Source organism: Piliocolobus tephrosceles, chromosome 17, assembly GCF_002776525.5.
Source record: "Piliocolobus tephrosceles isolate RC106 chromosome 17, ASM277652v3, whole genome shotgun sequence".
Taxonomy (NCBI): Eukaryota; Metazoa; Chordata; class Mammalia; order Primates; family Cercopithecidae; genus Piliocolobus; species Piliocolobus tephrosceles.
In genome coordinates, this window is record NC_045450.1 from 22020436 (window position 1) to 22036565 (window position 16130).

The 16130-nt window shown below is 48.7% G+C and overlaps 1 protein-coding gene across 3 annotated transcripts in view; it reads left to right on the forward strand.

Annotated features, from left to right (window-relative positions):
- Positions 1–16107, forward strand: part of PLK1 (polo like kinase 1) — a 23963-nt gene extending 7856 nt beyond the window's left edge. For 2 of the 3 annotated variants that reach the window (XM_023189337.1, XM_023189338.1), the window contains 10 exons: positions 2547–3629; positions 4369–4537; positions 5286–5430; positions 6394–6487; positions 8210–8429; positions 13190–13345; positions 14384–14461; positions 14979–15133; positions 15235–15417; positions 15601–16107. In XM_023189337.1, coding sequence (XP_023045105.1) covers positions 3222–3629; positions 4369–4537; positions 5286–5430; positions 6394–6487; positions 8210–8429; positions 13190–13345; positions 14384–14461; positions 14979–15133; positions 15235–15417; positions 15601–15804 — 1812 coding nt within the window. In that variant the 5' untranslated portion in view covers positions 2547–3221 and the 3' untranslated portion in view covers positions 15805–16107. The remainder of the gene's footprint in view (positions 1–2546; positions 3630–4368; positions 4538–5285; positions 5431–6393; positions 6488–8209; positions 8430–13189; positions 13346–14383; positions 14462–14978; positions 15134–15234; positions 15418–15600) is intronic. The other variant, XM_023189336.1, reaches the window with a different exon arrangement.
- The last annotated feature ends 23 nt before the right edge of the window (positions 16108–16130 follow it).

A 16130-nucleotide genomic window follows, 5' to 3' on the forward strand; every position in this document is an offset into this window, starting at 1 on the left:
TGGAAACACTAGGGCAGGAGACCTCCCCTGGTGGGAGGTCTGTTCACCTGTACGGCTTGACTAATGGATGTCCTGCTTGAGGTGCCCTAATATTGCAAATTCTTTGTTTCCAGGGGTACCACCTGTGCCCCTGGGACTATGCTTCTGTACATAACCATGACTCTCATGATGTCCCCTGAGCCCTGGAAAGCATTTGCATTAGCTTCCACTTACTGACCATAGTTGTACTGTGCCTGAATTGATGCCTCAGGTCAGGTTTAAAAAAAAAAAAAAAAGGTTCAGACAGCAGTTAAGGGCCAGGCACAGTGGTTCATGCCTGTAATCCCAGCACTTGGGGAGTCTGAGGCGGGCAGATCACCTGAGGTCAGGAGTTTGAGACCAGCCTGACCAACATGGTGAAACCCCGTCTCTAGTAAAAATACAAAAATAAAAAAATTAGCTGGATGTGGTGGTGTGCACCTGTAGTCCCAGCTACTTGGGAGGCTAAAGCAGGAGAATTGCTTGAACCCAGGAGGTGGAGGTTACAGTAAGCCAGGATCACGCCACTGCACTCCAACCTGGGTGACAGCAAGATTCCATCTCAAAAAAAAGGAATTAAGGAGGAAGCCACCTGGATTTCTAAGATAGACTTTATGGTTAATGGGATTTATTTTAGCTGGTTAAATCCAGGACCCTACCAGGAGGAACTGAGGTCCATACTTCAGGTTGGTCTCACCCTTTTGCATGGGGTCCTACTGATAATAATTTTGCTGTAAAGAATCCTCAATAAGGAGATGGACTGTGTGAAAAGATATGAGAAAGCAGGCCTGTTTGCAAGGCTGGCCCTTGGCTGGCATCTGAAAGCTTGGATTTCAGGAGGGTTCTCATTAATCCCTAAATGATAAGAGTGGCTCACTGTGCCTAAACTGTACAATGTGGATTATGCCCAACATCTGCTTTCCTTCTGTGAGTCTTGGATTTTCATATGTGTTAGGCAGAGGATGAGGTGACCAGCTCCCAATCAGAGCCCTGAACACTGAGTCTGTAATGAGCTTCCCTTGTACACAATAGTGCATATGGGTTGTCACAGCTGATTGCTGGAGGAATTGTGTCCTGTGTGACTCTGCGGGGAGAGGACCATGGGAGGCTCACACCTGGTTTCCCTGAACTTTGCCCATGCACTTTTTTCCTTTGCTGATTTTGCTTCCTAGCCTTTTGCTGTAGGAAATCGTAGCCATAAGTATGATTACAGGCTGAGTCTGTGAATCTCCTAATACATCATCAGACTAGGAGGTGGTGGTGGCACCCCCAGCACAGGGCACAAGGGAGACTTGCGGGGTGTTTGTCATGTTCTCTTTCTCAACCTGGGTGTGGTTTACAGATGTGTTCAGTTTGTGAAAATTCACTGAGCTCTGTACAATTATGATATGTACATTTTTTTCTGTAAGTATATTAAATTTCAATAAAAAGAATTATTCACACCATAGGGGTACAAAATAACTTAATTTTTCAAAGTCTTCCTTTTATTCAGCCAACATTTTAGTAAGTACCCTTTTTGTACCAAGCACTGCTCTGGGAGCTTGGGACATGGGGTGGAAAGGACAGCATCATTGCCTTCATTGCCCTTCCCCTTAGCTGCAAGGCAGGTGAAGGATGCTTATAGTATGGTTGATTTTTGCTGGGCTCTATGAAGGATCAGAGGGTGCTAAGGAGGCACAGAGAAAGAGCTTCTAACTTAGGTATTTTGCTGTTCCAGGGTTGCCACTCAAGTACCTATAGAACAAAGGGGTGTAGCTGGGAACTGTGGCAAACTGAAAGCATGTACGCACAGAGTAAGTAGCTAGAGCTGATTTTTTTCAGGAAAGGCCACAAATCCAAATTTTTATGACCTCCTCTTTTAAATGCTGTAAATGTTTTACAATGGCTGGGCATGGCTGCTTATGCCTGTAATCACAGCACTTTGGGAGGCCAAGGTGGGCAGATCACTTGAGGTCAGGAGTTCAAGACCCGCCTGGCCAACATGGTGAAACCTCTTCTCTACTAAAATTACAAAAATTAGCCAGGCATGGTGGTGCGTGCTTGTAATTTCAGCTACTTGAGAGGCTGAGGCGGGAGGACTGCTTGAACCCGGGAAGCAGAGGTTGCAGTGAGCCGAGTTCGTACCACTGCACTCCAGCCTGGGCGTCAGAGCAAGACTCCGTCTCTCTCTCTCTCTCTCTCACACACACACACACACACACACACACACACACACACACACACACACAAAAGTGGGAGGCCAAACAAAACCCTGCAAGACACATTTGGCTATGACCTGCCAGTTTGCTAGGCATTCTTCCAACCTTCCGTCCCTCTGACCAAGAAACTGAGTGTCCACTATTTTAGGCCCTGGGAAATTCAGTAGCGAGCAGGCCAGACAGCTTCGTTGCATCATAGGGGACTCTGGTACTGTGCTTCTCCAACTTCAGGATGTGTAGGAATCACCTGAGCAGTCTTGTTGAGAGGCAGACACTGACCTGGGAGGTCTGGGGTAGGGCCTGAATGTTTGCCTTTGCGGTTCTAACAAGCTCTCAGGTGATGGCGATGCTGCTGTTCCATGGCCCCTCCTTTAAGCAGCGTTGCTTTGTAATCCGGAGGAGCTCAGAAGCGGCAGTTATTTGAAGGAGCAGACTAGCCATGAAGGTATGTTTGGCAAGCACACTTTTACTTCGATTTTAGTTCAGTTCGGGTGGCTTGGCTGAGAGCTGACGGCATCGGAGGCGGATGCTAAGGCTCTCCTGAACGACCAGCTGGCATGCCAGTTCCCTACTCTTAGATTGCTTATATTCTAGGTGGGGTGGAGGTGGAGGAAGATTTAAGGAAAAGCTTCCTGGAGGAGGCGCAAGCGAACTGCAGGAGCTTTCCCGGACGCCTGAGAAAGGGAGAAACCCCAAAGGAATTCCTCCCCTCTCGGGGCTGGGTCTCCGCATCCACTCCGGGTTTGGTTTCCCAGGCTATCCCACGTGTTCGGGCGTCCCTGTCAATCAAGTTTTTCCCCGGCTGGGTCCGGGTTTAAAGGCTGCTGCTGCGCAGGGCGCTCCCATGGTGCCGCGCGGCGGGCGGGTTTGGATTTTAAATCCCCGCGGCCAATCAGTGGCGCGCAGGCTTTTGTAACGTTCCCAGCGCCGCGTTTGAATTCGGGGAGGAGCGGAGCGGTGCGGATCCTCTGCTCGGATCCAGGTCAGCAGAACAGCTCCGGGAGCATGAGTGCGGCGGTGACTGCAGGGAAGCTGGCACGGGCACCGGCAGACCCTGGGAAAGCCGGGGTCCCCGGAGTTGCAGCTCCTGGAGCTCCGGCGGCGGCTCCACCGGCGAAAGAGATCCCGGAGGTCCTAGTGGACCCACGCAGCCGGCGGCGCTATGTGCGGGGCCGCTTTTTGGGCAAGGGTGGCTTTGCCAAGTGCTTCGAGATCTCGGACGCGGACACCAAGGAGGTGTTCGCGGGCAAGATTGTGCCTAAGTCTCTGTTGCTCAAGCCGCACCAGAGGGAGAAGATGTCCATGGAAATATCCATTCACCGCAGCCTCGCCCACCAGCACGTCGTAGGATTCCACGGCTTTTTCGAGGACAACGACTTCGTGTTCGTGGTGTTGGAGCTCTGCCGCCGGAGGGTGAGTGTCGCTGCTGGGGAACTGGAACTGCCTGCGGGGCAGTTGGACCGCCCAGACCTGGAGCTGCTGGAAAGAGTGCCCAGGAAGGGAGTACCTGGGACTTGGAGCTGCTAGAGAAGGGTGCTGGGAGCCTCCCGCTTAGGTATGGAAAGTGTCTTTGGTAAGGGCTTCTTGGCTCTTGGAGCTGCTAGAGGACGGGGTTCCAGTGAAGTGGAGTCTGAGTCATGTTGCTGATAGGGAGGTCAGCTTCTAGACGCAAGGTACTTGGGGGGAGGGGTGCTGGTAATGGACGCTAGGGCCCTGGAGTGGCCAGGGAGGAGTCCCAGGTTAGTGATGCCGGGCACTGGGAGCTTCCGGAGTGTAGCTGGGTCAGTGAGGGGGTAGTTGGAGCTAGACTTCGGGCCTTCCGAGGGTGATAAGAGTCAGGAAAGGGATCTGCTGCTGGGGACTTCCGGAGTGGGGCTGAGAGAGGACCCCCAGGTGAGGGAGAAAGCTAGTAGGAGAAGTGGTGCTGTGAATGGTTGTGGACAGTGTTAAGGCAGGGTCCAGATGCCAGTTGTCCTGGAGAAGGAATGGGGTGGGGGCATAGGGAAGGAGAGAAACCCACCAAGACCCCTCTTTCATCTTTTGGGAGTCCAGAGTCAAGTCCTGTGCTTCCTTTGCCTGGTAACCCTCTCCCTTCCCCACCGGCCTCAGTACCACCTCCCCATCCCTCCTGCCCTCTCCTTCCCATCCACAGTCCCTCCTGGAGCTGCACAAGAGGAGGAAAGCCCTGACTGAGCCTGAGGCCCGATACTACCTAAGGCAAATTGTGCTTGGCTGTCAGTACCTGCACCGAAACCGAGTTATTCACCGAGACCTCAAGCTGGGCAACCTTTTCCTGAATGAAGATCTGGAGGTGAAAATAGGTGAGTTGCTGAGCCTGCAGGGGTGCTTGACATCACTCCAAGAGGCTGGAATTTGGAGGAGGCTAGGAGAAAGGAAGGAGACCAGGAGGAAGGAAGAGGATGGTGGGAAGTTTGGGCTGTTGATTGCCTCTAGAATTCTCTCTCTAGTCAAGAAATTTCAAGCAACCCACAAGTCAGTATCTTGCCTACAGATGCATTATTTTTTTGTGCCCCAATACAGCATTTATCTTTTTTTACAAAGAATTTGAATTTGTTTTTATTTTTTAAATTGGAAGGTTTGACATAAAAATTTTGATTCAGAGCTCCTTTTAAACAGTCGTGAAAGCTCCAGTAATACGAGGACAGCGTTTTCTTAGGGCAGCCCTTTGCTAGGCTGTAAAGCAGCTGTCCCCTTCAGACTTGTTTGCCACAGTCTCTACTCCTCCCTATTACTTCTTCACAGACTTGTCAAGTCTTGGAGATTAACTTGCTTGATCCTTGAAGACACTGGAGTTTTGCTATCCCTGCCAGTTCCCATTTCAAAGCGTAGCCCCTTTCTAAGGGGAGGGGTGAGAAGGGTCACTGGAGGCACCTCCCTGGTGTCAGCATGGCGGGAAGATTCCTGGGCAAGCCTTGCTGCATACAAGGAGCAGAAGCTTGTGGGATCAAATGGCCCTGGTTCTTGATGGTCAAACCTTAACTAGCCTTCTGCATTGACAGATGGCAGAGGCTGGCATCTAAGTACCCACTCTTCCTCCCTCTGTCCCAGGGGATTTTGGACTGGCAACCAAAGTCGAATATGACGGGGAGAGGAAGAAGACCCTGTGCGGGACTCCTAATTACATAGCTCCCGAGGTGCTGAGCAAGAAAGGGCACAGTTTCGAGGTGGATGTGTGGTCAATTGGGTGTATCATGTAAGTTGGGAGTTACCTCTGAACCTACCTGGTCTCAGCAGGGGCAACTTTGGGACATCCTACCTGGCTGACCTTTTCTGTGGACCTTTCGGCCTGCTTTACAGAAAGCCTGCTCCAGGGGACAGGTTACCCCCCAAACAAAGCCTAACTGCCATATCTTCTTTCCCTGTCACTGGTGTATCCTGTTGGATTTCTGCAGCCTAGGACATGGGGGAGGAGGAGAAGTCGTCTCCACAACCTTACTCTAGTTCTTTGCTAGAGTGGTCCACAGGGCAGCATCACCATCATTTGGGAACCTGTATGCAGAATCTCAGGACCCAGATTACTGACTGGATCAGAATCTGGATTTTTTAACAAGGTCCCTTGGTAATTCCCGTGCACAATAAGGTCTTAAACACTGATGAACATTAGCATGGTGGAGGAAATTAGGCCAGGAGTTACAGATAGAAGGATGACATGCCAGTGGTCTGTCTGGATTGAGACCATCAGCAGCGGTTGGTGGCAGGCAGAGGCTTGGGTACTGGAGAGTTAGAAATGAGCTGTAGCAGTGACTTTCGTACATCTTCACAGTGGGGTTTTTCAAATGAAAACTTGAAGACTTAAGTACAGAACTGCTAAAGGTAGAGCTGCTTCTGTAAGTGCAGGTAGCCCTTTGACCTGTTTTGCATGACAGGCAGCCTCTGAGGCCCTTGCGCAGAGTCCTAGATGACCGCAGGCCACAGCTAAAAAATCACTGGCCCCTAAGAATCCTAGTCTCACCACATGTATTCTGCTAAGGGCTCATTCTAGCCAATATCATGGCTCCTGGGACTGCTCAGTGGACTTGGGGGTTGTCTTCAGGGGCCCCAGAGTTACAGTGAGTGTCCAGAGGATGCCTGGTCTTCGTTCTGACCCTGAGATGATTTCTCTTATGTCTGGGTTGTGGCTGGGAGACTGGTGCCAAATCCTACCTTGTGCTTACAGGTATACCTTGTTAGTGGGCAAACCACCTTTTGAGACTTCTTGCCTAAAAGAGACCTACCTCCGGATCAAGAAGAATGAATACAGTATTCCCAAGGTGACTAATGATGCTTTAACTTTACATTTATTTTGTTTTCCCTAAAAGCTGTTTATGGAGCCCAGCAATATCCTACGACCAGAAATAGGTCTATTCCACCTCTAGGGTAGCCACAGAGCTTGTGAGGGCCTGTGTCTGAAATTGCATACAGAACTTGACATGTATGTGCACATAAGCATTTTTTCTAGGGGGAGAGAGTTGGCAGATTCTCAAGAGATTGGGTAGCCCGAAAGTTGCATAAAATGCAAAAAACAAAGGAGGTGGGAAGGAATAGGAGGCTAAAGTGCTTAAGCTTTGGAAATGGATTATCTTAATTCAAATGGATTCTGCCACTTAGCCAGATCACATTGGGCAAATGGCCTGCATCTTCTTTTTTTTCTTATTTTTCTTTTTTTTTAGAGGTGGAGTTTTACTCTTGTTCCCCAGTGCAGTGGCATGATCTCGACTCACTGCAACCTCTACCTCCCAGGTTCAAGCAATTCTCCTGCCTCAACCTCCCAAGCAACTGGGATTACAGATACCCACCACCTCGCCTGGCTTTTTTTTTTTTTTTTTTTTTTTTTTTTTAGTAGAGATGGGGTTTCACCACGTTGGCCAGGATGGTCTCGAACTCCTGACCTCAGGTGATCCACCTGCCTTGGCCTCCCAAAGTGCTGGGATTACAGGCATGAGCCACCATGCCCAGCCTGGGCTGCATCTTCTGAACCATAGTTCCCATCTATAAAGTGGAGTTCCTGCTTTGGAGCACCTCACAGAGTACCTTGCATGTAGTAAGTGCTCACAGAATTATGAATCACTGTGAATCCCAGGGCTTCCTAATGGCATAGTGGTGTGCAATTTCTTTTTTTTTTTTTTTTTTTTGAGATAGTGTCTCACTGTATCACCCAGGCTGGAATGCAGTGATGCGATCTCGGCTCACTGCAAGATCCCCCTCCCGGGTTCATGCCATTCCCCCGCCTCAGCCTCCTGAGTAGCTGGGACTACAGGTGCCCGCCACCACACCCGGCTACTTTGTTTTGTATTTTTAGTGGAAAGATAGTTTCACTGTGGTAGCCAGGATGGTCTCGATCTCCTGACCTCGTGATCCGCCCGCCTCAGCCTCCCTAAGTGCTAGGATTACAGGCGTGAGCCACTGCACCTGGCCATGGTGTGTATTTTCACAACCACCAACAGAAATGCATTTAAAGGAATAGCTGGTTCCTGCAGAAGCCTAGCACACAGCCAGTTTGAAGTGTAGTGTCCTTGTGTGAAGCCAAGAGGCCTGTCACCATAAGGATGGACATAGTAAATCCATCACAAAGTGTCAGTTCACTGTCAAAGACAGCATGGAATCAAGCCAACTAGACAAGGCCTTCACCCTCTCTGTGCCTCACTTTCCTCCTCTGCAAAAAAGGGATGGTAATAGATCCCCACCCCTTAGATGTATTAGTGAGGGCTAAGTGAGCTAAGCACAGGAGTGCTTAGAATGCTTTCCTGGCACATAGTAAGTGCCAGGAAAGTGAGTTGGTGCTAGGCCACAGTCCATTGACCCTTCTGTCAAAGGTGCTCAATAAAGCCGACAGTGGAGAAGTTGGCATTGAACCAAGTTATGAACCACTAACCTGGGGTGTATTTGAGACTAGGGACTGCGTGTGGTCTATTGGCCTGCAGCCCCTTTGAGGCTGTACTGTACTCCGGGTCCCCTTCCCATTCTGCTTATGGCTGTCCCTCTCTCTGCCCCAGCACATCAACCCCGTGGCCGCCTCCCTCATCCAGAAGATGCTTCAGACAGATCCCACTGCCCGCCCAACCATTAACGAGCTGCTTAATGACGAGTTCTTTACTTCTGGCTATATTCCTGCCCGTCTCCCCATCACCTGCCTGACCATTCCACCGAGGTTTTCAATTGCTCCCAGCAGCCTGGACCCCGGCAACCGGAAGCCCCTCACAGTCCTCAATAAAGGTACAACAAGGGTCTGGGTAAGAGAGCAGACTCCCCAGAGAAAGCCCAGGTTGTAGGGGTGTGTGTGGCTTAGTCCCTGGCCCCAAGAGCTCAGGTTTGGTTTAGGACAGACCTCTGTCCTTGAATCCGTAGCTCCAATGCCCATCTGCTCCTCGGCCCTGCCGGGAAAGACTGACCTTACCATGGCTGGATAAACCTGCTATGCTCAAGAAGAAGAAAATGGACTGAATACCAAGCCTAAAAAATTCTTTCCAATCACTTTAATTAATTAATTTAATTTTTTGGAGACAGGGTCTCTCTTCTGTTTTCCAGGTTGGAGTGTAGAGGCACAATCACAGCTCACTGCAGCTTTCAACTCTAGGGTTCAATCAATCCTCCCATCTCAGCCTCCCAAGTAGTTGGGACTGTCAGGCATGAGCTACCATGCCTGGATAATTTTTTTTTGTTTTTGTGGAGACAGTGTTTTGCCATGTTGCCCAGGCTGGTCTTGGAACTCCTGGGCTCAAGTGATCCTCCCACCTCCACCTCCCAAAGTGTTGGGATTACAGGCATGAGCTGCTACGCCTGGCCTTTAAAAAAATTTCTAACACTTTTTCATGATTCATTGAAAAACATAAAAATTTCCTTTTTTTTTTTTTTTTTTTTTTTTTTAGACAGGGTCTGGCTGTCTCCTAGGCTGGAGTGGAGTGGTGTGATCTTGGCTCACTGCAACTTCTGCCTCCTCTCATCTCAGCTGAGACTACAGGCATGTGCTGCCATGCCTGGCTAATTTTTTGTATTTTTTGTAGAGACAGATTCTCACTTTGTTGCCCAGGCTATTCTCAAACTCCTAAGCTCAAGCAATCTGCCCGCCTTGGCCTCCCAAAGTACTGGGATTACAAGTGTGAGCCACTGCACCTAGCCAGCATGAAAATTGTCAAGTACACATATACAGCATAATGTAATGGATCCCCTCATACTTACCAGATTCAATAATTAGTTATCAGGATTTTGTCAAGTTTGCTTCATTTATTTATTTTTGTTTCTTTGAAGTATTTTTTAAAGTTAACCCCAGGCACTTTGCCATTTTATACCTATATGAACTTCAGAATACTTCTCTTAAAAAAAGATGGACATTTTCTTAAAAATCAAAAAACCACATGCCATTGCTTAGGTTGTCATTGCTTCTAGGTCTCTTCAGAGAACAGAATTAGGAACTGCATTTGTGGCAGTGGGGGAAGACTGACATTGAGTCTATGTTGGTATTTCCAAATCACACATTTTTAAACATTTTATTTTTATATTATTGTAAGCTTATGAAAAACGTAGCAGAGACCAAAAAGACACTCCCATTCTCCCCTTTTGCCCAGATTCACCAGTTAACACTTTTTTTCACATTTATCAATTGCCCTCTTTTTTTCTGAACATTCAAAAGTTGTATACGTCCTACACTTTACCCTTAATGCTTCAGTGTATGCTTCCTAAAAACAGATTCTTTTACATAGCAATAGTTCCTGGCACAATTCCCAAGTTCAGGAAATTTAACATTGATACATATTGTCTTTTTTTTTTTTTTTTTTTTTTTTTTTTTTTGAGACGGAGTCTCACTTTGTCGCCCGGGCTGGAGTGCAGTGGCCAGATCTCAGCTCACTGCAAGCTCCGCCTCCCGGGTTTACGCCATTCTCCTGCCTCAGCCTCCAGAGTAGCTGGTACTACAGGCGCCCGCCACCTCGCCCGGCTAGTTTTTTGTATTCTTTAGTAGAGACGGGGTTTCACCGTGTTAGCCAGGATGGTCTCGATCTCCTGACCTTGTGATTCGCCCATCTCGGCCTCCCAAAGTGCTGGGATTATAGGCTTGAGCCACCGCGCCCGGCTGATACGTATTGTCTTACAGTGATTTTCTTCTCCTCCACTGGGGAGTTACTGCTTTTGGTAATTTTTAAGTGTCTGATTCAGACACAATATTAATCTGTTTTTGCTTGTTTGGTTTATACTCGTATTTCGTTTCTTCTAAACTGAAAATCTTGTTCCCTTACATTAATATGCTTAAAATTTTCAACATATATGAGTTCCTGTTATTAAATGATATTTTATTTTCTTGCAATTCTAATTGTCTTTAAAGCGCCCAGGCTGGAGTGCAGTGGCCGGATCTCAGCTCACTACAAGCTCCGCCTCCTGGGTTTATGCCATTCTCCTGCCTCAGCCTCCCGAGTAGCTGGGACTACAGGCGCCCGCCAAATCGCCCGGCTAGTTTTTGTATTTTTTAGTAGAGATGGGGTTTCACCGTGTTAGCCAGGATGGTCTCGATCTCCTGACCTTGTGATCCGCCCGTCTCGGCCTCCCAAACTGCTGGGATTACAGGCTTGAACCACCGCGCCCGGCCAATACATAGTTTTAAAAAGTCACTTGAAATACTTTTTTGCTCTGTGGATATATCACCAATTTGATGTACAACTTCAGTTCATTTTTCAGTTTTCAATTTTTAGGTATTGGTTTTTCTTAAACTTCATTTTGGAATAATTTTAGGCTTATATAGAAAAGTTGCAACAACAAAAACTCCCCAGAGTTTCCATATACCTTGCAGCAATTACTACAGTGGAATTTTTTTTGAGACGGGTCTCAGGACTTGCTGTCACTCAGGCTGGAATGCAGTGGCTCAATCATAGCTCACTGCAGCCTCAACATCCTGGGCTCAAACAGTCCCCATGCCTCACCCTCCAGAGTAGCTAGGACTACAGGCATGTGCCACCATACCCAGCTAATTAAAAAATATTTTTCTCTGGGAATCCGAGGTGGACGGGTTGCCTGAGTTCAGGAGTTTGAGATCAGCCTGGGCAACATGGCAAAAACCCATCTCTACTAAAAGTACAAAAAATTAGCCGGGCACGGTGGTGCGCACCTGTAATCTCAGCTACTCAGGAGACTGAGGCACAAGAATCACTTGAACCCGGGAGGTAGAGGTTGCAGTCAGCCGAGATCTCACCTCTGCACTCCAGCCTGGGCGACAGAGCAAGACTCTGTCTCAAAAAAAAAAAAAAAAATTTTTTTTTGTAGAGACGAGATCTCACTATGTTGACCAGGTTTATCTCAAACTTCTGCCCTCAAGTGATCCTCCTCTGCCTCCCAAAGTGTTAGGATTACAAGCGTGAGCCACTGTGTCCTGCCTACAGTGACGTTCTAATGGCAATTTTTCTTTTCCTTACTTTTTCTACATTTAATAATTGGAATTCTTCTGTAAGGAAGAGCTGTTCCTTCTCTCCCATTGCTTTATTTATTTGGTTATGTCTGAAATAGACTCATGGATATTTTATTCTTTGGGCTATATTTTAAAGGATTACTTATTTCTCTGTTTTTATTTTTATTTTTTAATTTGAGACAGGGTCTTGCTCTGTTTCCCAGGCTGGAGCGCAGTGGCACAGTTGTACCTCACTGTAGCTTTGACCTCCTGGGCTCAAGTGATCCTCTACCCTCAGCCTCCCAAGTAGTTGGGACTTTAGGCATGTGCCACCATGTCTGACCAATTTTTAAATTTTTTGTAGAGATGAGGTCTTGCCCTGTTGCCCACACTGGTCTCGAACTCTTGAGCTCAAGTGATCCTCCTGCCTCAGCCTCCTACTTTTTTTCTTTCAGTTTTAATTTTTCATATAGCATTTTAAAAACTTAAGGAAATTTTCAGTTACCCAAAGGTGGAGAGAACTGTACGACGAGTCCCATGTTTCATCTATTTTTACTAGTTATCAACATTTGGACAGACTTTTTTTATTTATTCCAGCCTCCTGCCTTTTTTGTTACTGGAGTTTAAAAAAATTATTATTTACTATTTGTTATTATTTATTATTTATTTGAGACAGTCTTGCTTTGTTGCCCAGGCTGGAGCGCAGTGGCAAGATGATGGCCCACAGCAGCCTCCACCTCCTGCGTTCAAGTGACTCTCCCACCTCAGCCTCCCAAGTAGCTGGGATACCATGTCCAGCTAGTTTCTGTATTTTTAGTAGAGACAGGGTTTTGCCATGTTGCTCAGGCTGGTCTCAAAGTCCTGAGCTCAGTCTACCTGCCTTGGCTTCTCATAGTGTTGGGATTACAGGTGTGAGCCACTGGGCTTGGCCTTGCTGGAGTGTTTAAAGCAAATCCCTAATATCTTATTATTTCATACCTAAGTCCCTATCATGGCATTGTTTTTTAATTGAAAACTTAAACATTTTATATTATGCAAGGAGAATTACCCACGTTGGTGGGGGAATAAATAAATAATGAAAAAGACAATAAAAATAATCTGTGTTTCTACTGCCCAGATATAATCAGCATTAAAATTTCATGTATCTTTTCAAGCTTTTTTTGGTTATAAATAAGCATATAAAGCAAATTTTGGGGTGGAAAAAAATTTCTTGTGTTTTTATTTAAATGCTGACTGAATCCATTCTTGGATGAACTGAACTACTCAGCCCTTCCATCTGCCTGGATGCTGAAGATGCTTTTAATTCTTTGCTCGAAGCTGGGCAGCTCTGAGCTGCTGGTGCCTTCAAGCTGTTTGCCTGAGTGGCAGGTCGTATCCTGCAGGGCCACATCGTTGGGTCAGAGGCCAGAGCATCTGAAGATCTGTTGCCTCACAGTGAGCACTTGTGCCTGTCACCTGAGCATGGCAGCTGCTGCTCTAATAAGCAGGCACTGACAGTTTCCCCAAAGCAATGGTAGCTAAGATAATTTTTCTTTCGGAAGAGTTTCAGCTGTGGCAGGGGAGTCCTATGCCTTTCCCAACGCCCCTGTTTTTGTCACCTTTCTAGGCTTGGAGAACCCCCTGCCTGAGCGTCCCCGGGAAAAAGAAGAACCAGTGGTTCGAGAGACAGGTGAGGTGGTCGACTGCCACCTCAGTGACATGCTGCAGCAGCTGCACAGTGTCAATGCCTCCAAGCCCTCGGAGCGTGGGCTGGTCAGGCAAGGTGGGTACTGCAGGGCCCTGGGTAGGACAGGATTGCTTGGGGCATCTAGAGAAGGCAGGAGAAACCTTGGCCAACAAAGCACTGGTGACTTGTCCAGGCCCTGTCTCCATAGGACCATTGGTTTCCCCATTTCCTGATATCCGAGGCCCTGCTTGCTGTAGCTCCTGCCTTCTTTTCTGATCCGTCTCTTACTCTAGCACCTCGATGTGCCACCTTCATACGCTGTTTCTTTTGCTCAGTAAGTTCCTATTGTTTCTTCAAGACCCTTGAAATAACAGACCCAGACGTACTGCAGCCTCAGGGCTTTCTCCCTGGCCCTGGCATGAAAGCACTTCTTCCAGACACCACATGGCTCACACCGTGGCCTCCTTCAAGTGTCTGCTCCAGTGTCACCTCCATGAGCATCTCCCTGGCCCCTCTGCTGGTGTTTCTCATCCCCTTACCCACTGCATAGTTTTCCATAACACTTCTCACCCAACATAGTCCAACACGTCCTTCTTCTTTGATTGGATTTAAAGTAAGGGGTTTGTTGCATGCACTGAATATAACATTTGAATGTGTTTGCAACCGGCTTCTGTCTTCACAGTTTCCTAATTACTCCAAACTGGAAAACTAGATGTCTCTGACTCTTACCATGATAGAAGTCACTGATATTTTGCCCATACTTAATTTGATTAGTCTTTGCCCCTGCAACCACAGTGTAAGCTCTGTGGAGGCTGGGGTTTTGTCTGCTGCTCACTGTACCTGCAACAGTGCCTGGCACGGTAGGCCTTCAGTAAGTGGGTCAGTGGAATGAAGGAGTGAGTGGAACTTGGTGCGCTGTGCTGAAACTTTCTGTGTAGAGATGTCTATGCTGCTGCTTGTCTGAGCCTGTTGGCAGCACAGGCCCTGCTTTGCTCTTCTCTGGGGCCCTAGGCCTCTCAACTGAGCCCAGGTGGTGTGCCCAGCAGGCTTCCTTGTTCACTGGTGTGGGCCACATGTGTGGACCAGAGAGGAAGAGGCTGGTCCTGACCAATTGTCTGTCTGTTTCTGTCTCAGAGGAGGCTGAGGATCCTGCCTGCATCCCCATCTTCTGGGTCAGCAAGTGGGTGGACTATTCGGACAAGTACGGCCTTGGTAGGTTTTCTTCCAGAACCATGTAGGTGACTCAGGCACAGCCAGGTGACCTTTTCAGTTGTTACAGGCTCTGGCCTTTTTGAGCTCCCAGGTACTCTTAGTGCCCTCCTTTCTCCATCCCAGGCCTCCCAGTTCCAGCTCCCAGTGCTCCCCGACTCCCCAGCCTTCTCCCCGCCCGCTGAGACAGGGTCCTACTCTATCGCCCAGGCTGGAGTGCAGTGGCACAGTCATGACTCACTGCAGCCTCAAACTTCCAGGCTTATGCCTGGCTGCGGGTTCAGCCTCCTAAGTAGCTGGGACTACAGGCATGCACCATCGCGCTCAGCTAATTTTTAAAATAGTTTGTAGAGATGAGGTCTCATTATGTTGCCCAGGCTGGTCTCAAACTCCTAGGCTCAAACAATCCTCCTCCCTCAGCCTCCCAAAGTGCTGGAATCACAGGCATGTGCCACCACACCCAGCCTCACTCCCCACTTTCTATTCCCCCTTTCTAAGACCTCTCTCCACTGATCCCTAGGGTATCAGCTCTGTGATAACAGCGTGGGGGTGCTCTTCAATGACTCAACACGCCTCATCCTCTACAACGATGGTGACAGCCTGCAGTACATAGAGCGTGACGGCACCGAGTCCTACCTCACCGTGAGTTCCCATCCCAACTCCTTGATGAAGAAGGTAAGTGCCGTCTGGCCCATGGGGCGTGCTATTGCGGGAGTGGGACCTGTGCTGGAGGGTGAAACTCTAATTCTGGAACCCCTCACCTACTTTTCATCCAGATCACCCTCCTTAAATATTTCCGCAATTACATGAGTGAGCATTTGCTGAAGGCAGGTGCCAACATCACGCCGCGTGAAGGTGATGAGCTCGCCCGACTGCCCTACCTGCGGACCTGGTTCCGCACCCGCAGCGCCATCATCCTCCACCTCAGCAATGGCAGCGTGCAGATCAACTTCTTCCAGGTGAGCTGGATGTCACCAGGGGCAGGAGAGAGCTGGGGTAGGCTCCACGTGCCTGGCGGTGGCCCATGTGAGTTGAGTGTGGAGTGAGCGGCTCAGGTACCTATAACCTGTTGTGTCTTCCCTCTACTCCCTAATATACACTGGCCTCTGGGATCACCAATCCCTGCCCCTCTTCTCTTGCAGGATCACACCAAGCTCATCTTGTGCCCACTGATGGCAGCCGTGACCTACATCGACGAGAAGCGGGACTTCCGCACGTACCGCCTTAGTCTCCTGGAGGAGTACGGCTGCTGCAAGGAGCTGGCCAGCCGGCTCCGCTATGCCCGCACTATGGTGGACAAGCTGCTGAGCTCACGCTCGGCCAGCAACCGCCTCAAGGCCTCCTAATAGCCGCCCTCCCCTCCAGACTGGTGCCCTCCTCACTCCCACCTGCATCTGGGGCCCATACTGGTTGGCTCCTGCGGTGCCATGTCTGCAGTGTGCCCCCCAGCCCTGGTGGCTGGGCAGAGCTGCATCATCCTTGCAGGTGGGGGTTGCTGTGTAAGTTATTTTTGTACATGTTCGGGTGTGGGTTCTACAGCCTCGTCCCCTCCCCCTCAACCCCACCATATGAATTGTACAGAATATTTCTATTGAGTTCGGAACTGTCCTTTCCTTGGCTTTATATACATTAAACAGATGTGAATCTTCTTTTTCTTGTATTTCCTGAGGGG